Source organism: Nyctereutes procyonoides, unplaced genomic scaffold (genome assembly GCF_905146905.1).
Source record: "Nyctereutes procyonoides isolate TBG_1078 unplaced genomic scaffold, NYPRO_anot_genome, whole genome shotgun sequence".
Lineage (NCBI taxonomy): Eukaryota > Metazoa > Chordata > Mammalia > Carnivora > Canidae > Nyctereutes > Nyctereutes procyonoides.
In genome coordinates, this window is record NW_026575059.1 from 1,790 (window position 1) to 29,260 (window position 27,471).

At 43.6% G+C, this 27,471-nt stretch overlaps 1 protein-coding gene and 1 pseudogene across 5 annotated transcripts; both read right to left on the minus strand.

Annotated features, from left to right (window-relative positions):
• Positions 1 to 8,741: 8,741 nt before the first annotated feature.
• Positions 8,742 to 9,951, minus strand: LOC129514396 (Y-box-binding protein 1-like; annotated as a pseudogene).
• Positions 9,914 to 26,867, minus strand: LOC129514397 (collagen alpha-1(I) chain-like). Of its 5 annotated transcripts, none has more exons than XM_055332953.1 (3): positions 25,180 to 26,120; positions 11,968 to 12,090; positions 9,914 to 9,970 (listed from the first exon to the last, which is right to left on the minus strand). In XM_055332953.1, exons 1-3 carry the CDS (start codon positions 26,118 to 26,120, stop codon positions 9,952 to 9,954), a joined length of 1,083 nt encoding a protein of 360 aa, XP_055188928.1. In that variant the 3' UTR covers positions 9,914 to 9,951. The 5 variants fall into 5 exon arrangements, with proteins under 5 accessions (XP_055188928.1, XP_055188931.1, XP_055188926.1 ...); XM_055332956.1 differs by having other exon boundaries at positions 9,920 to 10,268; positions 25,680 to 26,867; XM_055332951.1 differs by having other exon boundaries at positions 9,920 to 10,022.
• Positions 26,868 to 27,471: the final 604 nt, after the last annotated feature.

A 27,471-nucleotide genomic window follows, 5' to 3' on the forward strand; every position in this document is an offset into this window, starting at 1 on the left:
AAGTTAATGGCAAAGAGGGAAACTGAGGAAAAAAGAGACAATCAATTAAGGACCATGAAGACAGATTAAGGCAAATAAATGACAGTCTAAGGAAGAAAAACCTACGTTTAATTGGGGTTCCCAAGGGCGCCGAAAGGGCCAGAGGGCCAGAATAGTATTTGAACAAATCCTAGCTGAAAACTTTCCCAATCTGGGAAGGGAAACAGGCATTCAGATCCAGGAAATAGAGAGATCCCCCCTAAAATCAATAAAAACCGTTCAACACCTCGACATTTAATAGTGAAGCTTGCAAATTCCAAAGATAAAGAGAAGATCCTTAAAGCAGCAAGAGACAAGAAATCCTGACTTTTATGGGGAGGAGTATTAGGGTAACAGCAGACATCTCCACAGAGACCTGGCAGGCCAGAAAGGGCTGGCAGGATATATTCAGGTCCTAAATGAGAAGAACATGCAACCAAGAATACTTTATCCAGCAAGGCTCTCATTCAAAATGGAAGGAGAGATAAAGAGCTTCCAAGACAGGCAGGAACTGAAAGAATATGTGACCTCCAAACCAGCTCTGCAAGAAATTTTAAGGGGGACTCTTAAAACTCCCCTTTAAGAAGAAGTTCAGTGGAACAATCCACAAAAACAAGACTAAATAGATATCATGATGACACTAAACTCATATCTGTCAATAGTAACTCTGAACGTGAATGGGCTTAATGACCCCATCAAAAGGCGCAGGGTTTCAGACTGGATAAAAAAGCAGGACCCATCTATTTGCTGTCTACAAGAGACTCATTTTAGACAGAAGGACAACCTACAACCTGAAAATAAAAGGTTGGAGAAACCATTTACCATTCAAATGGTTCTCAAAATATACCCTAAAAACTATAGAACACTTCTGAAAGAAATTGAGGAAGACACAAAGAGATGGAAAAATATTCCATGCTCATGGATTGGCAGAATTAATATTGTGAAAATGTCAATGTTACCCAGGGCAATTTTACACGTATAATGCAATCCCTATCAAAATACCATCAAGTTTCTTAAAGTAGTTACTTCCTAAACTATGTCCAGTTTTCTAGTTGTTTATGGATGGAGGGTAATTGAAATCCTTGTTGTCTCTTGTGTGTGGCCAAATTCTGACAACATTTAGCAGGAAGGCTGGTTTTAGAAAATCCTGAAATTTCCTGTCTCTGACATAAACATAATAGAACTAAATGTAAATTCAGCTGCTAAGAGAAAAGTTAGCTGCCTTTGTTATTTAATCTCACAAGTCTTCCAGAATCTGAGTCCTTTTACTAGCAGGAAAAAACACAGTAACACTGGCCAAATAAGATTAATTCAACTTGAATTCAAAATACTTTGGGGAAAAAATCTATTAAACGCTAGTCACAACTGTTTCTCCCCTCTACAGAGTCTTCTCTAACTTTCTTTCCCATACAACTGGCTTCTGGGTCCATGCCAGCATGGTGGGTATAAAGAGGTCCACATTCTGTCTTCTGGAATTTTCCTTTCCTTCTCTCATCACTGGATGGCCCACCAGAGTGCCTACTGAGGTATGACTGGTCTGGCTTATTCTGTGGTGTCAGGTCTGTTAATGCCTTTGGATCCTGTCATGACCCCACAGTGGCTCTTTTACATTTTTCTGATTGTCTCAAGTCTGTGATCCTTGCTGGAGACCCAAAAGCTATCACTGACTTTCCTCATCATGCCACAGTATGCAGGATTCTTTGAAAGAGGCAGGCTTCAGATACTTCCTCAGACATTGCTTTTCTGCCCAGGGATTATATAACACCAACAAAAAGCAGAATATAAGGCTTTGCAAAGGAGTGTACAGCATTCCCTCTTCCCTCTCCCCAGGGCATTAGTTACCAAGTAGGTGGGTAGGTCACTAATACCTATACTCTTCTTCTCTTCTTTCTCTCCTTTCCAAATCCTATGCTTCTTAGTAAAGGAAACTTTCCTACCTGTCGTAAGGAAACTTTGTTTGCAATATGGTCTCTGTTCTTTATACGATGTTTTCTTATAAATGCAATACTATAGAAATTAAATGAATCAAGGCCACCACTTTCGATTGTAAAGAGAAGCTTTTGAAATTGAAAAACATTTGTTCTTTTTTTTTCATTTTTTTAAAAATTTATTTATTTATGATAGTCACAGAGAGAGAGAGAGAGAGAGAGAGGCAGAGACATAGGCAGAGGGAGAAGCAGGCTCCATGCACCGGGAGCCCGATATGGGATTCGATCCCGGGTCTCCAGGATCGAGCCCTGAGCCAAAGGCAGGCGCCAAACCGCTGCGCCACCCAGGGATCCCAAAACATTTGTTCTTTAACAAAGCATGGCTTCCTGACTAAACGTTTGCAGTGGACTAAAAAGAGGACTCAAAAAGGAATAAAGACTCTTTGTTCTGTAGCTACTCTCTCATTCTGAAGGAGTATCATTGATTTAACAGGATCAGGGTATTGGATTCTCTGCAGCCCAGGTTACGTCCCACATTCTTGAGAGTTCAGAAATCAGCTTTTGCTGCACCTAATGAGTAGATGTGTGTCTCAGGCTTGGGACAAACTTGCAAGGACCAAGATCTGGAGGCATGAAGATCAATCCCAACACTCCAGGAAACTTCTTTGAAACATTATATGCACCAAACTGGTCTTTAGTTCTTTGACAAAGGTAAGGGAAAGAAAATGTGATTGTTATGAATCATGCATTGTCACCCATAATAACCTTCTTTTACCTGAAGGACGATACTGTCAGAATTTACTGACATAACTTGTATAATCACATTTAGTCTTTATATGTTGGTCTTGTATTTATACTTCTATATCAGAAGATGGCAGGAAAATCTCTTTACAAGAATACTGGGAGATCATTTTTATGAGCTCATTTAAAAGAACTTCACATGATCTGCTAATCTAAGAAATTATTAAGAGACTTGGAGGAGGTCCCCGTCCATTAAACATTTAAACGCTTGCACCAAATAACAGTCGCTGAGATGAGAACTGCCAAAATCACATTCCTCTAATGACATATGATTGAGAATGTAGCACAAAAAGAATTCACAACACAAAACCATCTAGGAACAATCAATTTTACACTAAATGTTAACAATCCCATGTGTTAAGCGCACAGACCATTTTGAGAATCGGTAATCATTTCAAAAACAAGGGCTCAATATCCAATATCATGCATTACTAGTCCTCATTGACACACAAGCACACGTGCACACAGACACTGACACACGTTCATAGATGTAAAACTTCTAGCCACATAGAATTGAAAAGGCACACTGGACTAGGTGTGCTGCATCAGGAGAGAAATGAAAGGGAACGGAGGAGGCCAGGTCACCCAGCATTCACTGAGCCCCGACTGCCAGGGTGGGCAGTGGGAAAATAAACATAGCTGTTCTGTGTTCCTCAGTTCAGTTCTTGAGGAACTCCGTTCAGTGACAAAAACACATATATAAGTAAATCATTTCTCTAAGTGAGCCCATGGATATATTACTCAGTCTGGATTTCTATTCTAGAGGTATTGGGAAAATCTTAAATTAAACAATTTTGTTCAAATTCATTTAAAATGTTAAATTAGAAATTAAATAGAATTTAATTTTAAATTAGTGATAATAATAAATGTAAATATAAAATCGAAGATTCAGCACGTTTCCTCCCAAAAAAAATAATTTCACAGAATTCCTATTTTAAATTCTATTTCATACTTTCAGTATCACCAATCCTGTTAACAAAGGCCGCAGCTCAGTTAGGAAACAAACACTCGAGCTTCTCTTTGGTTGATGCCTCAGTGGTAGACTTTACTGGCTTACAAATCAGGAAGGTGTAGGCTCGCTTAAATGATTTCTAAAGACCCTACCTACTAACATCCAGCATTCCCCATTCGGAAAGGTAGCTGACAGCAGGCACAACATTGACTAAGAAACAATCGGCCTGCACAAAACCTGCTTCTCTTAAAAAGCTGAAAGCGGTTTAGCATAATAATAATGATCTTAAACCTATCTCTAAAGTTGCCAAACCACCATATCTAATAAAGGTCTCTGCATAGCACACAAGATATCTTCCCTACAGGACATTTCTTACATTTATAGAGTCCTAGTAACCTTTCCAAAGAGAAGACAGGCCACCCAGCCATAGCCAGTACGATGGCCCCGGGTAAACAATATTCAAGTGGCCTAAGCAAACACATGCTTCCCTGTGCATCCAACTGAGGAGCCCAGGAGCAGGGCACTAGGCTGCTGCTGTCCTAATTGGGAGTAGGCCTGTTAGGACTGTCATCCGCATAGCACATTGTTCCTTGAGTGGTGATTATTTACTTAAACGTCTTTGGCATGCTTGGAATTCATACCAGCTACCTTGAGATGTTAGAGAAATAAAACAGACTTTGCTCTGTTTTATACAGAAACAAAACCACAGAGACAAAAACTATACACATGGAAGGGTAGTGATAAAAATACTTGCTAACTTACATTGGCACACATAGGGGCCAGGTGTTTTGCTTCTGTTATCTTATTTAATTTAATCTTCACAAAATCCAACGAGGTAGGTATTATCATCATTAATTCACAAAAAAAGGAAGACTTCCAAGATTATTTTTACCACTCTGGAAACAGTGACTAGATTATCTTTTGAACTATAACATATCCAGTGTTCAGGATAGGTCCTACAGCAGATGCTCGAGCTATCAGTTGAATGAATGCATCAAGTGTAGTGTTCAGCCAACAAGGGTCAGGGCCAGAAATTAGGTACTTAAATTGCCTTTCTTTTTTTTTTTTTTAATTTTATTTATTTATGATAGTCACACACACACACACAGAGAGAGAGGCAGAGACACAGGCAGAGGGAGAAGCAGGCTCCATGCACCGGGAGCCCGACGTGGGATTCGATCCCGGATCTCCAGGATCGCGCCCTGGGCCAAAGGCAGGCACCAAACTGCTGCACCACCCAGGGATCCCTAAAATTGCCTTTCTTAACAGAATCCAAACTGGGCTCAGTTCTGCATTCTTTCTACTTCTCTATCAAGTGTTTGTTTTGCCCACTGACTCTAACTTTTCCTCATCCTTCTACAAAGCAAATTTCCCTCACCAAAGGGAAAAGGAGGCTAAAACACATATTGCCTAAGCATGACTTTTGTATAAAAGAAAAGAAGGTGCAATGCTTTTGAATGAATTCAGGATGGTTTGAGAACTTAAAAAAAATCAAAGAACACAAGTTCTAAATAACTCTAAAATATGTATATTCAAAAAAATAAAATAAAATATGTATATTCTTAAATGAAACTGTTTTGCAAATGTTCAGTAGTTTCAAAAATATCTAAATAGTCAATTCAGAAGCATGGAAGGCTTTTAAAATCTGTGTTTACTCTTTTACAAATTAACTCTGAGGTATTAGAGCACAGAGGTTTACACGGTGGACAGGGAAGACAAAGCACCTGGCCTCACTTCCTATCCAGCTACTCAATGGCCCTGTGGCTCAGGCAAGTTACTTACATTCTGTATCAGCATCCTCACCTGACAAAGGAGGGGACAATTCTAGTGCCTTCCTCACATATTCATGGTATATATTAAGGTTATAATACACATGACCACTTATTGGCACATAGTACATATTCTGTGCTAGCTGCCATCACCATCATCATCATTAAGGATTAACTGATGTATTTCAAAGTTATCACTCTATACAGCTTAAGGATATTTCTAAAAATAGTCATTTGACTTGCTGATAAACTACAATTGAATTAAAATAATATATTTATAAGTAATATAATAATTTTACTTCCCATAGGAATATGTAGCCACAGTAGGGCTAGTACTTAAAATTTCATAGGACCAACTGCTTGTAATTGTACTTATTTTAAACTTTTACCTAATGAAAGACAAATATGTACTTTACTATAAGATAATCCATTAAAAGATCTGCAAGTAATTTAACTGATATTATCATGGTATTACAAAAGAAATCATTAGCTGCTCCTTAATATTCTGTAACAGAGTCTAGAAAAATTATAAAAAACCATTTATATAAATCTGATAAAAAAACAGAAAAGAAACTGAATTAGGGAAAACTTTATAATTTTTGGTATAAATGAAAAATCCATTTGATTTTTTTTTTTTTTTTTGGTTGCTAGGTTGGTGCCCCTGCGATCTGAATGCTGCATCAACAACATTTAATAAGCCCGTGGATCTCAATGTCTTGATGACAATGGAGAAAGTCTTGTCTGTGCTTTAGAAACATTCAAGTTGCTTCTCTCACAGGAAATCCACATTTGATCTCTCGGCTCCACCACCGATGGATATCATGTGTCACCAGAAGACTCCAAGATAAACTGCCTAAGACTATCCATCCTTGCACAAGGCAGAGAAAGGAGAGGAAATAATATGTAATAAAATAGCTCTCCTGGTGATGGGAAAACGAAACTGACATCAGAATTGGGACAAAGCTTTGTTGACATCACAAGTTTGGCTTAATACCTAGTGCTCTCTCAACATATTCAGTCCAAGTCCATCCACACAACCTGACATCTCTCATGAGGTGTACCAAAAACCCAAATGTTTTTCCATATGCTCCTTTTTCTTATAACACCAAGCCACCTTTTCATTTATGTTGATAATATACTGCAAAAAAGTCCCAGGGAAGGGATGCCTGGAACTATGTCCTTAAGAACATGAGATGTAGCAATAGATCTAAAATATTCCAGGAATTCAAAGTCTTGACTTTAAATGATGTAATTCTGTACTTAAATAATTTTCTAGGAAAAGATCAGAAATTTTTAATAGCCTGTAAAATACTGAGGAGGTCAAATATTTCTTCAAATAATACAGTTTTTTTCCTTTGGTGTAACGAAATTAATACTTAATAAGAACCACCCATTTTTTTTATGGAGCCTAGGAATTCTTTTGGTTCATTTTAAGCCACATCTTTCACACTTAGAATTTTCTGGTTCAGTTGGAAATACTTTTCAGAAGTCTGAACATACAGTTCAATGAATTGTTCTGAAATGTGTGCATGTGGGAAGAACTTTTTGCTTATGAGATCCTTCAATAATTCATATATTTAAATAATCATTTCCAAAGCAAACCTTCCAAAATCAAATAAATTGCAGAACTACAAGTAAACCAAGTCTCCAAAAAGGAGTTCCAATTCTCTGCCAAAATAGACTTCAAATTCTTAATCCCTTGTCCAAAAAAATTGGACCAACTATTGACGTTTTCCACCAAGAAAGCCACATAGCCACAAATATTTCTCATTTACTCCACTCCTGTGACATATAGCTCAAAAAAATATTTCCTGAATACCCCAAATTTCAGATACAATTTGGAATGTAAGTGATTCATAATGTTATGCAGGAAACATTATGATCTTCTACCAGCTCAATGTTTCTGGAATGCAACCCTCAGGAGATTATTCCGCCGAATCGGAAGGCTGACATCACTGTCAGCCTTGTGACCCAACTATAATGTCCTCTGCCCCCAGCTCAGATGTGATTCTGAACCCTGAACAGTCTGCTACTCCAGCTACCGTTCAAGTAAAACGGACGTTCCGCCAAGGGAGCGAACAAAGATCCATACTGTGCTCTGTGGCAAGTAACACAGAGTGCACTCAGTCCTACTCTAAGGAAAAGCCAAGATAACGTTAAAAGGAATTACAGACACTGTCATCACTTGAGCACCAAAAGACTCTCACAGTGGCCTCTAAACAGATTCTAATTAATTTGAATATGAAACTTCACAGATCTTCTAGTTAGTTTATGAATCCTATTCCAATCCCACCCCCACTTCACCTCCTCTTAAATCAAACAATAATTTCTGAGAGTATCAAAGTTGCCAACAGTCATCTTCTGTAGATTCCTACTCTATTTCAAGGAAGGAAGCGCACCTGACATAGCAGAAGACAGGTACTACACTGAATGACCGAATGACCGGGAGAACTCTGTGAGTCTTCGCAACACTGGCTACTAAACAAGAGAGACGTGCAGGTGGTTCCCATATAAAGAAATACATAAGTAGGGGCTAGAGGAGTGATGTGGGTAAAAGGTAGAGATAAACACCTACCGACATAGTATTCCATTACCTAAAGGGATCATTGCAAGCAAAATATACAGTTAAAGGGAACTCAAAGCTGAGCAGGCAATACTTTGGGAGTCTGGGCAAACGTAGAGTGTTATCGATGATACAGACATAACCACCAATAGGAAGAAAGGTCACAAACAAAAGGCATCTGAGCAAAGGTTAGAGTTACTATTTAAGCATAAGGAGAAAAAAAAATGTAGTTTAAACAGAATAACATTCTCTAAAACACATAATAAAGAAAGAATACAAAACAGTGGGTTTCCCTAAAGTATAATTCCATGAGTCTTACATGTAGGCTTTTTTTTTTTTTTTTTTTTTTTTTTTCTTATTTATTTAAGACCTTTATTAACGGTGTGTTTGCCCGTTTGTGGACTTTTTTGAAAAAATCAAGTTGTAATCTTTTTTACAATTAAAATGAGTTCTTAAAAATCTCAACTTGACCAGATATGAACATTTAAAAAACCTTTAAAGGTGTATGAGGAAAAACAAGGCTTTTTTTTTTTTTTAAAAAAACGTTTATCAATACCAAAAAAGAGGACTCTTTAGGTAAAAAATATAAAAAACCCATGCTGCATAGATAATGCAGATAGTTCTATTTATCTGGTCAATGTGGCAAAAAGCAAGCACTTAAGGTCTTCAGCTCCATTCTTTTGTTCATTTCTTATTGCTGGAATTTCATCTTATTTCTTATGTTGGATGACTAACCGGAGGATGGTAGAGATGGTAAGCCGGCATTTACTCAGCCCCGCCCTGCTCAGCTCGGGAGCGGACGAATGCTCAGCTGGTGGATCGGCTGCTTTTGTCTCTTTTGCCATCTGTGGTTTACGGTTTTCTGGGCGTCCTTGGTGCGCGGTAATTGAAGTTGCGCATGGTTACCGACGTCGAGGTGGCTGCTGACCTTGGGTCTCACTCCTTGATTTTCCATTTCTTCGCATTTCATCCTCTCTAGGCTGTCTTTGACGAGGAGGACCTACGGAATCGTGGTCTATAACCTCGATACTATTCTTTCTCTGGTCTACCTTGTTCTCCTGCACCCTGGTTGTCAGCACTTCCATCACTTCTCCTGCACAGGAGGGTTGGAATTATTGTGGTCGACGCCGTAGGGTCTCGCAAGTAGTAAGGTGGGAACCGTCGCCTGAGGTAGGGGCCGGCGCGGTGGGCCTGGCCTTCGGGAGCCACTTTCCGATCCTCGTTCTTTTCCCCACTCTCACTTTCTGGTATTTCTGCTGGTAATTGCGTGGAGGGACCCCTGCGACGTGGATAGCGTCTAATAATGGTGACGGTCTGCTGCATATTACTGCCTTGATGGAACTCACCAAGGGCTGTAACATTTGCTGCCTCCGCACCTTTTTCTCCGTTCACAACATCAAACTCCTCAGTCTCTCCCTTCATCTCCTACCATCTGCGGAAGGTTACTTCCTGGGGTATTATTTCTTTATGGCAGGTCTGGTGTACAAATACATTCTTCTTTGGTGTCATTCATGTTGATGAACCATATCCGTTTCTTTACATTGAACCATTTTTACTGTTCCCAAAACCTTCGTTGCGATGACCTTTTGTCCCCGCCGGCAGGCGCCCCGGATGTGAGGCCGCCGGGCCGCGCTCCCTGCGCGCTGCCCGTGGTGCCGGGCTCTTGGTGTCGGCGGCAGGCTGAGGGGGGGTGGCGGCTGGGGGGGGAGGCGGGGCGGCTGCTGGGTCTCGGGCCTCGTGTCGATGGTTGCGGTGATGGTGACTGGGGCCGGCTGCTGGCAGCTGCGGCTCCCTCCCGGGGTTTTTGGTGATGGTAAACTAGGCGTGGCGGGGGGTGGGGCTGTCAGGGCTCTCGGGGTTACGCTTCCGCTCCCGGCTACCGGATCGAACTTACATGTAGGCTTTTTGTATCAGTAACATTCACAAGGAGACACTTGAACTGAATTTGTAAATAAAAATTGTGAGGTCACGCTGGAGGTGCTGTAAGAGGACTGCATCAGGAAGCCATAAAAAAATACAAAATGCTTGAAAAAAATTAATGTATACACATTTAAAAAGATCAGTTGAAATTTGTGGTTGGATCAATGTATATCGTGAATAACCTAAAAAGTAGCTTGAATATCTCCAGCTGCCAAAATGATTCTATTTTCCCGCCCAATCTAGCCTTTTGTAAGAGGCATCTCTCATTTATCCAGACAAAAAAAAGACAGTAATTACATTGGTTATCCAATGCTTATCTGTATGGAAAAAAATATGGTTAGCTAATAACATCAGGAAATGGAATATTCTAGATGACTATCCTTTCTGGTTACTTTAAAACCTAATTCTGTGCATTTTCCCTCTTGTGACTGTGGGCTTTACACTCAGAATTGAGTGAAATCAGCTTAACTCTCAGCAAATTATTAAACTTACAGTCTTTCTGATCAGAGTAAATGACATGATGTACAATGAAGCTTCTAGAACAATACACATAGTAAATTCTTTGTTGTTAAAGATTATTTATTTATTTATTTATTAGAGAGAGAGAGAGAGAGAGAGAGAGAGAGACAGGCAGAGGGAGAAGCAGGCTCCATGCAGGGAGCTCGACGTGGGACTCGATCCCAGGTCCCCAGGATCACGCCCTGGGCGGAAAGCAGTGCTAAACCGCTAAGCCACCGGGGCTGCCCGCACATGGTAAATTCTTAAAGAAATATTAGTTCCCTTATTCTTTTCCTTCTCTCTCACTTCTGCCAACCATAGCTTTGCTTTTTCTTTTTGCAGCTTAGGTACCAGGAGCTGTGCTTTCACATGCAATCAACCAATTTCCCAATAAATTGCAATGTTTCTTTGTTCTATTAACCATCTGATGAAGGAGTTTCAATTAGAGGACTCCTCTAAAAACTTTTTGCTTAATTTTTTCTCATCTTGGCTGAATTTCTGCTGAGGAATCATCTAAGTTCAACTCACAGTTTCTATCAGAGCCCAATGTAATGTGTAGTACTAGGCTAGGATACAGGCATATGGAATTCAATAAAATACGGTTCCTACTGAGGATGGTTAATTTTATGTATTAACTGGACTGGGCCACAGGATCACCAGATAGTTGTTCAAACATCATTCTGGGTGTTTCTGTGAGGGTGTTTTGGCATGAGATTAACATTTAAATAGATGGACTTGACTAATGCAAATCGTCCTCCAGTGTGGGTGAGCCTCATCCTATCAGTTGAAGACCTGAACAGAACAACAGGGTGATCCTCCTCCAAATAAGAGGATTCTCCTGCTTGATGATCTGCAAACTAGAATATCTGCTCTTCCAGCCTAACAGTGTGTAAAGTGAGACACTGGTTCTTCTACGACAGCCTGTGGCCTCTAGACTCAAAGTGGGACACTTGTTCTGCATATTCTGGACTTGGCCAGCCTCCATAACCACGTGAGCCAATTCCTTAGGATAAATCTTTTGATAGATAGAGAGATATATAAACAGATAGAGAGAAAGACAGATATATAGATCCTATCGGTTCTATTTCTCTGGGACACCCTGGCTAATACCTATCCTCGAGAAGCTCAAAATCTAGTCATGAGGATATACCCAAGTAAAATTTCTCCATGAAGCCTTTCCCAAATAATAACACAGAATATTGTCCTATGAGCCAAATAAACCATCAAATAAAGAAACTATCAATAAATGTTCACTGAATGAATCAAAAGTACTTGAAAACAAGATCTGCCAAGACAATATCAGACCATGTGATTCATTCCCTCAAGAATTCTCATAAAGATAATGATCTGGTGTCAATTTTCCGCATATGCTGAATAGATGAGATTTCTCTGCCTTATGAGTTAGTTACTGTTATTTGAAGCAGGTCATTGGGAATAAATTTAAAACAGGCAGTGCAGTTATAAATTAGTTCATTCCTCTCACAGTACATAGTACAAATAAGATGCAAATAAGCTTACTTGAATGGCAGCCAAGGTTTTCTGCTTCTGAGACGGTGCCTCATGAAAAAAGCGAAGCCGGGTGGAGTGTCGAGGGTTGGTAGCATCCAAAATGTATAGAACTTCTCCCTTACTCCCACGAACCTGAAACATAAAAAGCTCCTGAGTTTGTACATGAAGTTAGAATTAGTCATACTAAACATATCAAGAGTAGGATATGATATTTTCTCATAAGGATACACATTTCTTATTGACAGGTGTTGAACAGATGCTGGATTAACATCCATTCCTCCCCTTAAACATACGAACAAATAGAACCTACTATTTTATTTGGCAGATGTCTAGATGACTCACAATTGCAAGCAACTCTCAGAAACATCCTGTGTTGATAGCTCTTTTCTGGTTAAAATTATTTGTTAGTAGGTATATTTTAATATACGTGTTGCAACTGCAATCACCCAGGGGACAACCATAATTGCAACCTGTCCCCTTTTTCCCACTGAAAAGGGGATACTGCTTGGTTCCCAGTTGAGGGGGGCGGAGCTGGAACAATCCTTTCAATTTCACTCTCCACCTCTTTCCTGAATCACTTCCATATGAAGAGAACTTGCTAATGAAACCAGTAGAATCTGACATCCACTGAGCCACATTTTCACATTTCTAACTAGCAGATAAATAAAATAGGTTCCATTTTGTCTTTTCATGGCCTGCTCATGGCTTGCTGAGGTCGGTGGGCCCTCTATCTTTTGTTTCATGCCATAAGGCCTCCTGGTCAGACCCACTCAACATTCAGTTGGAGGGAGAGAGGTAACTGCCAAAGGAGTGGGTAGTCCATTTTACATTCTGGAAACCAAGTTGCTTTAAATCAAGCTTCTCCAAGGCCCCAGCGCTGTAGGCTATCAGGCGGTGCTCAGTTTAATAATGCATATATCAATCTCTATCCAACTCACTATGTGTTTAAATTCCATTGGAATCCAGGGGAGGAGGAAAGGAGTGAGTAATCAGCACTTCAGATCTCTAATACCAAGTAACACCAATAAAGAATATAAATTCACCTTTGCAGACCTGGGGTGGGGATAAACAAATTCTACCTCTCCAAAACTTCATTTAATAAAATAAAGCACCATCAGCCTAATAAGGTCTGAATTTCCAAATGATCCATTTGGACAATCATGAATTCACTGGACTTAATTCACTGAGTCCCTACCATGTGCCAGGTACAGCTTAAGGCACTATGAATCTTTCAGTGAACAAGACAGCTGGAACTGGACATCGTTGCAGCACTTAAGAACAAAGAAGCATAGGATATAACTTCGGGTAAAGATAAGAGCTGTGAAGACAACTCAAGCAGAGTAGAAGGAAGCAGAGTGAGGGGAGCTGAGCAATCTCGGAAGAGATGATACAGCCTCTCTGACCTGAGAGGAGCTCTAAAGAAGGTAGGCACTGGGGATCCCTGGGTGGCTCAGCAGTTTGGCGCCTGCCTTTGGCCCAGGACGTGATCCTGGAGTCCCGGGATCGAGTCCCACGTTGGGCTTCCGGCATGGAGCCTGCTTCTCCCTCCTCCTGTGTCTCTGCCTCTCTCTCTATGTCTATCATAAATAAGTAAATCCTATAAAAAAAAAAGAAGGCAGGCACCGGCCAGTGGCCAGTGGAGGGCTGGAGATAAGAGTGCTCCCACCCAGAGAGAACAGCACATAGAGGGCAATTAGAAAGGCCCCGGGAGTGGCACAGAAGCAACCAAGAAAATGAGGGGCATGGACATCAAACAAACTGCACAGGTCCAGCCACATGCTGATGTACAGACTAGGAAGCCATCTGCAGAGGTCAAGTTACCTCCAAAAAACTGTTACATCAAAACATCTGCTACATTGAGCTCCAAACACTGATATGTCAAGATTTTAGCATATATTGTCCAGAAAAAAATACAGTTTCCCTGTTCTGTCTTCATACCATTCACTGCCATGTTTCTCAATTCCTGTTTTCTTAAATGCCAAAGGATCCTCAATAAATCTTGCTAACAAAATACAAGACCTCACTGAGAAGCAAAAATTTAATTTTTGATATTATAATTGCTAAAAGAAGAACTCAGGACTATAAACACCTGCTGTTTATATCTCATATGTTTAGGTGAGAAGCCATGGGAATTTGTAACTTCTCGCTAGGAAAGCTCATACTGAGATCTCCTTTGGGAGGCACTTGAAAACTGTGCTATGTTGCTGCTTACCCCTCACTGCCCATTGGGTAACGTAAGAAGTGTCCAGAAACACTGCTGGGATAGATAGAAAGAACTGTCTATACCCCTCCTCAAAGAGGACATCAACTCACTTTTCTTTAAGGACAGTGAATAAATCAGTAAATAAATCACGTTAGATAATTGGGTATAAAGTCTCCTTTCCCGGTTCGCCTGTAGCTACAGTAACAAAACTGTTTGCCTTGACAAAGAGCTAAATTAAGCAGAATGAGCAGCAATGCCATTAGATACTTGAAAGAAAAATTTTCTTAGAATCAGATTTTAAAATCTGAGACTGTCTCGCAGAAGGGAGACTGAAGCAGTGGAAGGAACACCCTAAGGCAGGGTCCCCAGTCTTATTTTTTTTAAATATTTATTTATTTATTATTTATGATAGAGAGAGAGAGAGGGGGGCAGAGAGAGACACAGGAGGAGGGAGAAGCAGGCTCCATGCCAGGAGCCCGACACGGGACTCGATCACGGGTCTCCAGGATCGCACCCTGGGCCAAAGGCAGGCGCTAAACCACTGAGCCACCCAGGGATCCCCGGTCCCCAGTCTTTAAAGGGGAATGATGGAGAGGGGAGCAGAGGCAAGGCTGGTGACAAATAAGCTACACATTAAAATCCTGGGAAGACAATGGCTTCCTTTGTAGTTTCTAAGACCTTGGGGTGGGCAGATCAAATGACTCAGGTGTAGAGCATGCTCTCTCCCCTTCCACCCCTGCCCCAAGGGAACTCCTAGACTCATTATAATGTATTGGCATAATGGGTACAACTCTCTATCCCCCCCATGGAGAAGGCTGCCAAACCTCAGAGGGTCAAACTCACTCCCAACCTGCGGGAGGAGCTTCCCAAATGACTGGAGGCAGCCTCCATTAAGAGACCACCTCACTGCAGATCACAGCTCCTCCCAGCCCAGAGAGGCCCAGTAATACCCAATCCCAGAACAACCTAGGGGCCAGTTCCACCTCTCACAACCTGCCTGTTCTCCCACCTTGAGAGTGTACTTTTTTTGCTTTAATGAACTGCTTTGTGTTTACTACATTCTTTCTGGCTATCTCATTGGAGTGCAGATCCCCACATAAATCTTCTGGGGAATCCAAGGACTGAGACCTCCATTTACACAAACAGACACCCTCATCCGGAACACCACTACTGTGGGAATCCACACAATCCAACTTATTTTATGTAGGGAAACCCCACTGGCTCTGTCAGGGACATATCTCCGTTGGAGAGGATAGCACTACTTACAGAAACTACCTCTAAGTCATACATTTGTCGCCCAGTAGGAAGTACAATATATATCACGTGTGTCTGACATTTGGAATTCTTTCCTCAAACATGTGAAACATAACAAAGATTTCTCTGGGACTTATTAGAGTAAGCACACTCGACCAGGGGCATCGTTTGCTCTTTGTATATTTCAGCTTTTTCCCAGGCCCTTTCCCTCCAACTAGGTCCCATTATTCAGTATTAGTGACTTATTTCCGGTCCATTAGATGTATGGACTCTGGTTGTCTATAACCATCTCACACCACATCACAGCTTAGGAGACAAGCACCATTGAATTTTATATTAAACTTCTGATGAAACCTGTCACTTTCAATACATCCAATTTTACATATCGACTCACGATTACTTACATTCTCATAGCAGCAAGACCATAGACAGCAACGTACTATATAGTTGCTTACATATTCGTAGCTGAGATACTTCTTTTGTTCATGAACAGAACCACTATTTATTTTATTCAAAACACCCTGAACCAAATGACTTCTGAGTTCCTCTCTGCAGGCTACCTGTTCCCTCCAACTCTGAAGTGCCTCGTTCCCCTTCCCAGTCTTCAACACTTCACTGAAGCTGTTAGATCATCTGCTCATGTGATTTGTATCTTCCCACCCCACCCACAGCATTCCCCTCATGAAATATCCAAAAGAGACATTCAAAGATAATCTAAGCCATCCTTCCTCTCTCCAGACAAACCAAATAAAAACTCTCCAGACAGACGGCTACTATTAAAGCCTCCATTTATCTATTTTTAATTTGATACCAAACCCTGAGGTAATAAGTTGAACATTTTTAAAGTCTAACGAATAAGGAAGATATTCCTCTTAGTATCATGTTCCAGCATCTAACTAACCTTTGCAGCCAAAATGTAGTTTTTTCCTGTCAAAACTGGTCTTCCGAATAGCATCACCTTTTATCTGAATTTTCATGAACATGAAGTATATCGGCTACTGTCCTACTGAAGATCATCTTCCACATGCCTGGGGGCCTGTAATGAGTGAATGTTCTCATCTTGCAGTAAAAACCATCTCGATCCCAAACCTTAATTGATTTGCACAGACCTCCTAAGCCAGTTACATAAAAAAGTTAGCTAAGGTGGAGAAGGAAAAGAAAAGAAAAAGAAGCTATTTTTTTTTTAAGAAGCTAGTTTTAAGCACTAATATTTAAGGTAGGGATATCTTTGGAGTATCTGATGGCATCATATTTTTATATTAAATTACAGGCATTTTTTCCTTTGTTTTTATTTTTTTAATAAATTAATTTTTTATTGGTGTTCAATTTACCAACATGCAGAATAACAGCCAGTGCTCATCCCGTCAAGTGCCCCCCTCAGTGCCCGTCACCCATTCACCCCCACCCCCCACCCTCCTCCCCTTCCACCACCCCTAGTTCGTTTCCCAGAGTTAGGAGTCTGTATGTTCTGTCTCCCTTTCTGATATCTCCCACACATTTCTTCTCCCTTCCCTTCTATTCCCTTTCACTATTATTCATATTCCCCAAATGAATGAGAACATACACTGTTTGTCCTTCTCCGATTGACTTACTTCACTCAGCATAATACCCTCCAGTTCCATCCACGTTGAAGCAAATGGTGGGTATTTGTCATTTCTAATGGCTGAGGAATATTCCATTGTATACATAGACCACATCTTCTTTATCCATTCATCTTTCGATGGACACCGAGGCTCCTTCCACAGTTTGGCTATTGTGGACATGGCTGCTAGAAACATCGGGGTGCAGGTGTCCCGGCGTTTCATTGCCCTTTGATTGTTTTTAACTGAAGTTAGGCCACATGCCCTGCCTTCAGTGTCTAATTAAACAGATTTCAGGATATCTTTAGAAGCACAAAAAATAAAAATAAAAAAAAAGCACGTCTGCTCACATAATCGATTGTGACAGCACACCGTTCTCATCCTTAAAGATCGTCACTAGGAAAATAGTGATTTAGTTTCTCAGCAAAGGGCACAGGGCTTTTCTATTGATTTTTTCAAAGGATTCTGTTAAAAATTCTTGCCTGTTTTGGGATTATACACACACGTATACACATATCACCGAGGCCTATCTGTTTATATCTTCCCCGGGGGTATTATCCAATAACCCCGACCCATGGATTCCCCTACCTCCAGACGGAAAATCAGATAGAAAACACCGATTTTTACAGATCGCAGTCTCTTTAACTGAACAGCATTCGGAAGTTATTTAAGTTATTTAACTTAAAATAACTTAAATAATAACTTAAAAGGGTTGATGTGAAAAATTAAGTCACTTTTTGATTACAAGTCATTAGTGCCCGAAATACGTGTAGCTGAAAGAACGTCGGAAAAGTATTCTGGGCAAGAGGGCGGAAGAGCAGGGTCCCCAAGTCACCTGTCCGCACCAAATTACCTAGATGACCTTCAAAAAATCCTGAAAATCTACCAATTAGGCCGGAGATTTAAAGAGGGAACAGCTGGAATGCTACAGTGAGAAGAGTTCACGCTTCTATCCAGGTAGGAAGAAGCGGAAAAAGAAATAAAGAAACAAAAGGCCTCCGAGGGGGAGGGGCCGCGAGGAGCCGGGCTGAGGCCGGGCAGAGGCCCCCAGCACAGGAAGGCCCCAGGAGAGCCCCGACCTGGAGGAGCAGGAGCTGCACCATCTTCCCGGACTGAAAGTCGCTCGCAGGGAATTGGAGCAGGACCCAGGAGGGGCGAGGGTGCCCTCAGGCTCCCAGACGCACTTACAGACACCTGCGCCCCGGGGACAGCGCGCCACACCCCGCAGCCGAGCTCCCTAAAGGGCTGCAGCAGGCGCACGGCTGGACCCGGAGCAGCTGGGAGGGGCTCGGGCGGTGGCGGGGAGGGGGCTGTGCCCCCGGGGGAGCGCGATGCCAACAGCACTGGCCCGGGAGCACAGGGCGCAGGGACACAGCCCAGGATCCGGCCTTCCCCCGGACCAGGCAGAGGCCGGGAGGGCCCAGGACAGCAAGGACGCTCCTGCCCCGGGCTGAGCAGATCAGCGCCCCGCCCCGGAGCCTCCAGGCCCTGCACACTGAGAGCTCCTAGTTACTGCGGGGGCTGACTCCAGGGCTCCAGAGCTGGCCCCGCCACTGTGGCTGTTCCTCCTGGGGCCTCACGGGGTAAACATCCCCCACTGAGCTTCACAGTGGCCTCACCAGATAAACAGGATAAACGTTACTCACTGAGCCCTGCACCAGGCAGGGGGCAGAGCAGCTCCCCCAAGTGCTAACACCTGAAAATCAGCACAGCAGGCCCCTCCCCCAGAAGACCACCTAGAGGGACAGGGGAAAATAAAATTATTGACCAAGCAACACTGGAAAGTTCCAGGAGAGGTCAAGGGATTTACAGTATACAGAATCAGAGGATACTCCCCCTTGTTTTTCGCTTTTTGATTTGTTTGCTTCAACCCGCTTTTTTCTTTCTTCTCTTTTTTTCTTTTTTCTTTCATTTTCTTTCCTTCTTTCTCTTCTTTTTCTCCTTTTCCCAATTCAGCTTGTTTTTGGCTACCCTGCCCTGAGCAAAATGACCAGAAGGAAAAACTCACCTCAAAACAATCAGAAACAGTCCTCTCTCCCACAGAGTTACAAAATTTGGATTATAATTCAATGTCAGAAAGCCAATTCAGAAGCACTATTATAAAGCTACTGGTGGCTCTAGAAAAAAGCATAAATGACTCAAGAGACGTCATGACTGCAGAATTTAGATCTAATCAGGCAGAAATTAAAAATCAATTAAATGAGATGCAATCCAAACTAGAGGTCCTAATGCCAACGGTTAACCAGGTGGAAGAATGAGTGAGTGATGTAGAAGGCAAGTTGATGGCAAAGAGGAAAAAAGAGTCAAACAATTAAAACATCATGAGGATAGATTAAGGGAAATAAATGACAGCCTGAGGAAGAAAAATCTACATTTACTTGGGGTTCCCTAGGGCGCTGAAAGGGACAGAGGGACAAAACATGTATTTAAACATGTATTTAAAATTGAAAACTTTCCTAATCTGGGAAGGGAAACAGGCATTCAGATCCAGGGCATAGAGAGATCCCCCACTAAAATCAATAAAAACCTCTCTACACCTTGACATTTAATAGTGAAGCTTGCAAATTCCAAAGATAAAGCAAAGATCCTTAAAGCAGCAAGACACAAGAAATCTCTAACTTTTATGGGGAGAAATGTTACATTAACAGCAGACCTCTCCACAGAGACCTGGCAGGCGAGAAAGAGCTGGCAGGATATATTCAGGGTCCTAAATGAGAAGAACATGCAACCAAGAATACTTTATCCAGCAAGGCTCTCATTCATAATAGAAGGAGAGTTAAAGAGCTTCCAAGACAGGCAGGAACTGAAAGAATATGTGACCTCCAAACCAGCTCTGCAAGAAATTTTAAGGGGGACTCTTAAAATTCCCCTTTAAGAAGAAGTTCAGTGGAACAATCCACAAAAAAATGGACTGAATAGATAATATGATGACACTAGACTCATATCTGTCAATAGTAACTCTGAACGTAAACGGGCTCGATGACCCCAAGAAAAGGCGCAGGGTTTCAGACTGGATAAAAAAGCAGGACCCATCTATTTGCTGTCTACAAGAGACTCACTTTAGACAGAAGGACACCTACAACCTGAAAATAAAAGGTTGGAGAACCATTTACCATTCAAATGGTTCTCAAAAGAAAGCAGGGGTGGCCATCCTTATATCAGATAAACTAAAATTTACCCCAAAGACTGTAGTGAGAGACGAAGAGGGACACTATATCATACTTAAAGGATCTATCCAACAAGAGGACTTAACAATCCTCAATATATATGCCCCAAATGTGGGAGCTGCCAAATATATCAATTAATAACCAAAGTTAAGACATACTTAGATAATAATACACTTATACTTGGTGACTTCAATCTAGCACTTTCTACACTCGATAGGTCTTCTAAGCACAACATCTCCAAAGAAACGAGAGCTTTAAATGATACACTGGACCAGATGGATTTCACAGATATCTACAGAACTTTACACCCAAACTCACCTGAATACACATTCTTCTCAAGTGCACATGGAACTTTCTGCAGAATAGACCACATACTAGGTCACAAATCAGGTCTGAACTGATAACAAAAGATTGGGATCGACCCTGCGAATTCTCACACCATAATGCCTTGAAAATTAGAACTAAATCTCAAGAAGAAGTTTGGAAGGATTTTAAACACGTGGAGGTTAAGGACCATCCTGATAAAAGAGGAAAAGGCCAACCAGGAAATTAAGGAAGAATTAAAAACATTCATGGAAACTAATGAGAATGAAGATACAACCATTCAGAATCCTTGGGATACAGCAAAAGCAGTCCGGAGGGGGAAATACATCGCAATACAAGCATCCCTCCAAAAACTGGTAAGAATTCAAATACAAAAGCTAACCTCATGCCTAAAGCAGCTAGAGAAAAAAACAGCAAATAGATCCTACACCCAGCAGAAGAAGAGAGTTAATTAAGATTCGAGCAGAACTCAAAGAAATCGAGACCAGAAGAACTGTGGAACAGATCAACAAAACCAGGACTTGGTTCTTTGCAAGAATTAATAAGATAGATAAACCATTAGCTAGCCGTATTAAAAGGAAGAGAGAGAAGACTCAAATTAATAAAATCATGAATGAGAAAGGAGATCACTACCAACACCAAGGAAATACAAACGATTTTAAAAACATATTATGAACAGCTATACGCCAATAAATTAGGCAATCTAGAAGGAATGGACACATTTCTAGAAAGTCACAAACTACCAAAACTGGAACTGGAAGAAATAAGCCTGCACAGGCCAATAACCAGGGACGAAATTGAAGCAGTCATCAAAAACCTCCCAAGACACAAAAGTCCAGGGCCAGTTGGCTTCCCAGGGGAATTCTATCAAACGTTTAAAGAAGAAACCATACCTATTCTACTAAAGCTGTTTGGAAAGATAGAAAGAGATGGAGTACTTCCAAACTCGTTCTTTGAGGCCAGCATCACCTTCATTCCAAAACCAGACAATGACCCCACCAAAAAGGAGAATTATAGACCAATATCCCTGATGAACATGGATGCAAAAATTCTCAACAAGATACTAGCCAATAGGATCCAACAGTACATTAAGAAGATTATTCACCATGACCAAGTAGGATTTATTCCTGGACACAAGGCTGGTTCAACACTCATAAAACAATCAATGGATTCATCATATCAGCAAGAGAAAAACCAAGAACCATATGATCCTCTCATTAGATGCAGAGAAAGCATTTGACAAAATACAGCATCCATTCCTGATCAAAACTCTTCAGAGTGTAGGGATAGAGGGAACATTCCTCAATATCTTAAAAGCCATCTACGAAAAGCCCACAGCAAATATCATTCTCAATGGGGAAACACTGGGAGCCTTTCCCCTAAGATCAGGAACAAGACAGGGATGTCCACTCTCACCACTGCTATTCAACATAGTACTGGAAGTCCTAGCCTCAGCAATCAGACAACAAAAAGACATTAAAGGCAGCATTCAAATTGGCAAAGAAGAAGTCAAACTCTCCTCTTTGCCGATGACATGATACTCTACATAGAAAACCCAAAAGCCTCCACCCCAAGATTGCTAGAACTCATACAGCAATTTGGCAGCGTGGCAGGATACAAAATCAATGCCCAGAAATCAGTGGCATTTCTATACACTAACAATGAGACTGAAGAAAGAGAAATTAAGGAGTCAATCCCATTTACAATTGCACCCAAAAGCATAAGATACCTAGGAATAAACCTAACCAAAGAGGTAAAGGATCTATACCCTAAAAACTACAGAACACTTCTGAAAGAAATTGAGGAAGAAGACAAAGAGATGGAAAAATATTCCATGCTCATGGATTGGCAGAATTAATATTGTGAAAATGTCAATGTTACCCAGGGCAATTTACACGTTTAATGCAATCCCTATCAAAATACCATGGACTTTCTTCAGAGAGAGTTAGAACAAATTATTTTAAGATTTTGTGTGGAATCAGAAAAGACCCCGAATAGCCAGGGAATTTTAAAAAGAAAACCATAGCTGGGGGCATCACAATGCCAGATTTCAGGTTGTACTACAAAGCTGTGGTCATCAAGACAGTGTGGTACTGGCACAAAAACAGACACATAGATCAATGGAACAGAATAGAGAACCCAGAAGTGGACCCTGAACTTTATGGTCAACTAATATTCGATAAAGGAGGAAAGACTATCCACTGGAAGAAAGACAGTCTCTTCAATAAATGGTGCTGGGAAAATTGGACATCCACATGCAGAAGAATGAAACTAGACCACTCTCTTGCACCATACACAAAGATAAACTCAAAATGGATGAAAGATCTAAATGTGAGACAAGATTCCATCAAAATCCTAGAGGAGAACACAGGCAACACCCTTTTTGAACTTGGCCACAGTAACTTTCTTGCAAGATACATCCACGAAAGGCAAAAGAAACAAAAGCAAAAATGAACTATTGGGACTTCATCAAGATAAGAAGCTTTTGCACAGCAAAGGATACAGTCAACAAAACTAAAAGACAACCTACAGAATGGGAGAAGATATTTGCAAATGACGTATCAGATAAAGGGCTAGTTTCCAAGATCTATAAAGAACTTATTAAACTCAACAGCAAAGAAACAAACAATCCAATCATGAAATGGGCAAAAGACATGAAGAGAAATCTCACAGAGGAAGACATAGACATGGCCAACAAGCACATGAGAAAATGCTCTGCATCACTTGCCATCAGGGAAATACAAATCAAAACCACAATGAGATACCACCTCACACCAGTGAGAATGGGGAATAATTAACAAGGCAGGAAACCACAAATGTTAGGAGAGGATGCGGAGAAAAGGGAACCCTCTTACACTGTTGGTGGGAATGTGAACTGGTGCAGCCACTCTGGAAAACTGTGTGGAGGTTCCTCAAAGAGTTAAAAATAGACCTGCCCTACGACCCAGCAATTGCACTGCTGGCGATTTACCCCAAAGATACACATGCAATGAAACGTCGGGACACCTGCACCCCGATGTTTCTAGCAGCCATGTCCACAATAGCCAAACTGTGGAAGGAGCCTCAGTGTCCATCGAAAGATGAATGGATAAAGAAGATGTGGTTATGTATACAATGGAATATTACAAATACCCACCATTTGCTTCGACGTGGATGGAACTGGAGGGTATGATGCTGAGTGAAATATTTTAAATTTTAAAACATGTTAAATGTTTCTACAGAACAATCTGTTTCATGGGGTCCTGAATCACAGACTCATTTAACACTTACAGCGTGGAACAGAAGGGAAAAAAGCAAAGTAATGTGAGCCTCTAGTTAAAAAAAAAAAAAAAAAAAAATCCTAGCTCTAAAGTCAAAATGTCTGCAATAAGTTTTTACCACAACCATATGAATCACACTTGGTTTAGAAATTTGGAATTTTTAGAATCAACTACTGTCTAATCTCTCTTAAATCTCCAGTTAATGCCACCAAATATAAGCCCAAACCAGAACCCCTGACTACACACAGCTTAGATTATATTCTTTAAACTGACAGCTTTCAGCGCTTTATAACTCTTAAAATTAATGGCCTGTACTACTCTTTAAATATTTTACACTTTCATTTTCTGACTTTTACTCAACATGAACCTTTACAGTTAGATATACAAGAATATATAATACACACATACGTTTCAAAAAAGGTGGTCAGTCTATTGTCAACAAGTATAATATAATAACCATCGCTTAAAAAAAAGCCTTTATATAGAGTTTCAGATGACCTAAATTTTACACTGAGCAGCAACTCTGAGAAATTAGGATTTTAAGTCTATGCTACTTGGGAGAAAAAGTAATGCGGAAAACAAAGTAAATTTAACTCTTTCCATTTGTTTGCCGATGAAAAGTTACTAGCAAAGCTCTGGCAGGCTCTGAGAGAAGCATTCTTACGTACGACTATTTAACACCGACCACCAAGCTATCCTAAGTGCCTATCTTAAGGGGGGGGGGGAGAGGACATTTATGCTGATTTATGTAAGACCCGTCAGGTTTTCCTTTCAACTATTAATAACCTGCCTACAGAACACCTCCAAAGAACACCCTGACACACTGAAAAAAAAAAAAAGATCAGCCCAGGTCTCCTGCCCACTCCCCATTCAATGAGGCAGAGAGGGGGAAGTGGGCCAGGGGGAAGGGAACTGGGGACAGAGGGCCTCGGAGTGGCAGGGGAGCCCTGGGACCCGCGGCCCGCAGCAGGCAAGAATTCCGGAGCCCGGTGCCCGAGTGCCCGGCCCGACCGCAGAACAGCGTCCTTCGAGCACACGTCACTCTCTCTCGGGGCTTTATCCTCTGCTGGCTCCAGGTTCAGGACTTTCGAAGGAAGACGGCCAAGGCGGGCAAGGAGACTTTACGGGGAGGGCGGGGCAACGAAGCCCTGGAGAGCAGATTTGCCCGAAGTCAAGGCTCCGTCCCCAAAGCCCGACAGTGAGGACATCCACATCAACTCTTTAGGAGAAACAGCCTTTTGTGAAAAAACAAACCAGAGCCGCGTCTAAGATCCCCAAGTACTACTACACCGGAAGACAACAAAGGCGGAGAAGCCCATCAGACAGTCCGTTTCCAGGGAAGCGCCCCCACCCCCGCCGGGACCCGCCGCCCCCACCCCGCACCCAGCCGCGCCCCCAAGGGAAGTGGCAAGGGGGGATGCTCAGCCAACTACCTTGTTTGGTCTCCAAAGGGCAACATAGCGAACACAGGACTTTGGAGGCGCAGCCCCCGCGGCCTCCGCAGGCCCTGGGCTCCGGGGGCGCCCGGGCGACGACGAGCCCAGGTGAGGCGGCCCCTCAAGCCTGCTCGCTGCTCGCCGACCCCGCTGCCCGCTGCCCGCCGCCGCCCCGCCCTGCGCCGCCCCCTGGCGGGGAGCGCCCGGCACAGCCGAGCCCGCGCGGCGGCGGGGGGATCCCGGGGCCGCCCCACCAGCCCCGCCAGGCGCGCGGCGCCCCCGACGGCCGCCGCCTGCAGCCGGTGCGCCCCGGAGCCCGCCCGGCTGCTCCTCGGGCTGCGGGGACGCCGCCGCCCCGCCTCCGCCCGCCGCCGCCGCCGCCGCCCTCCCCAGCGCCTCCGTGCGCGCCGCGGAGCCCTGGGCGCAGCCGGAGAGAGTGGAAGGAAGCGCGCGAGCCCGGGAGGGACTGCGAGGGGGCGAGAGGCGACCGCACTCACTCCGGGACGACTCCGGCACGGTGCTGCCTCGGGGCTCCTCGCGCTCTCACCCCACCCACCCCCCGCTTCCCCGCCCCGCCGAGGGCCGGGCACGGGGGCCGGGGGCGGAGCGGAGCCGCTGCGACCAGGCTGGAAATGGAGCTCCCGGAGGGGCTGCAGGGAAGGGGCTCCAACACCGTCGGATCGAACCCCACGCTCGGGCGTCTCGACTGTACCGGCCACGGAGTCGAGGTCTCTACGCCCCAGCGGGACCAAAGCCCTCTCCGAAGGCAAAGGGCCTGGGAACACAGCGCGTTCAAGGGTGAAGGAAGGGGGGAGGTCCAGGAAGGGGGCGGGCTGAGCCCCCAGGTCACTCAGCGCCCGGGCGCGTCCTCCGGGGGTCCCCTCCTTACCTGGTGGCTTTCCTGACAAAGTAAGAGAAGGTGAAGTCCCGGTGATCATCCAGCCACGCTTCCACGGAGTCCTGATCCCGCTGCAGCTGCGCCCCCCCGGCGCCGGGGCTGGCCCGCTCCATGACCCACGGGCGGCGACTCGGCAGCTGGCTCCCGCGGCTGTGCACCCCGGCTGGGGTCCCTCCCCCGAGGAGGAGAGCTCTGCCCCGAGACCCTCCCCCTCCGCGGCGCTCCAGGCCCCGGGCGGTCGGCGGCGCTGCTCCGCCCCGAGCCAGCCGCTGGCCGCGCCCCGCCTCTCCCGGGCCTCCCCGCTCCCAGGTGTGGCGGGTGGGGCAGGCGCAGCGGCCGCGCGTCCTCCCCGGGTCCCACGGAGACCGGGGCTCGCAGTCGCTCGGGGCCCCAGATTCCCAGGCGGCGACGGAGACAACTGGCGAGCTCGCCGGAAGCTCCGTGGCCACCGCGGCCGGAGGCCACGCCGCCGCTGGGGGGCGCTGCGCGGGCTGCAGGGGGGCGCGCAGAGGTGACCGGGGGCGGGGGTGGGGCTCGCGGAGTGCCCCACTTAAGAGAGGGACAGTCGCGATGCGTGCGCCCACCCCCAGGTCCCGAAAGCCGGAGCGAGGGGCAGTTTCCACCAAAAATAAGAAGTGCTGCTACCCCGGGCACTTTGCCCCCACCCTGGGTGAACCACGACCGTCCAGCGCCCTGGGCTTGGGTCTGGAAGGAGCGGCGACCCACCTGCCTCCGAGCCCAGCCTGCCCGGGTGTGGGCCACGGATTTGTGCGTCCTGGTGGGTGACCTCCAGCAGAGGCATTCCCCTACTAGTATGTCAATGATAACAATGCCTAATTGTCTTTGCACCGAACACTCCCTTTGCAGGACTGCAAACAAGATGTTCTGGGAAAAGGAGAAGGTAAACTGAAATAATCGTGATGGTTTGGGGATGAAGTCAGGAAACGAGGGCACCTCTGCGCAATCAGGTTAACTTGAGAGCAAAGGCACTACCCGGATGCAGTGCAGAGCAGGCCGGCTAGCCCACGTTTCAATTAATTCGTCATCTATGTTTAAGTGGGATTAACAACTTTTAAAATTAGTATGTCATCTGACATATCTCAATCATTTATCAAGATGAGATATTGTTTCCTTTGTTTCTTCTGACCTAGGATGTGGTGAGTAAACAACAAATTTCCAACCTGATGGAAATTTCTGATGGAACCTGTGTCCGGGAACAAAATATTTTGGGAAGAAAACGATGAAGTCTAGATGTGGGTAAACCAACTATCTCCTCTGGAGATGGAAGACAGTCACATTTGGCAGGGAACGCTCAGTCGACTGACAGATCAGGCAATTGACAAAGCAGGAAAAGTGCATCTGGTGCATTAAGTATCAAGATGACGAACATA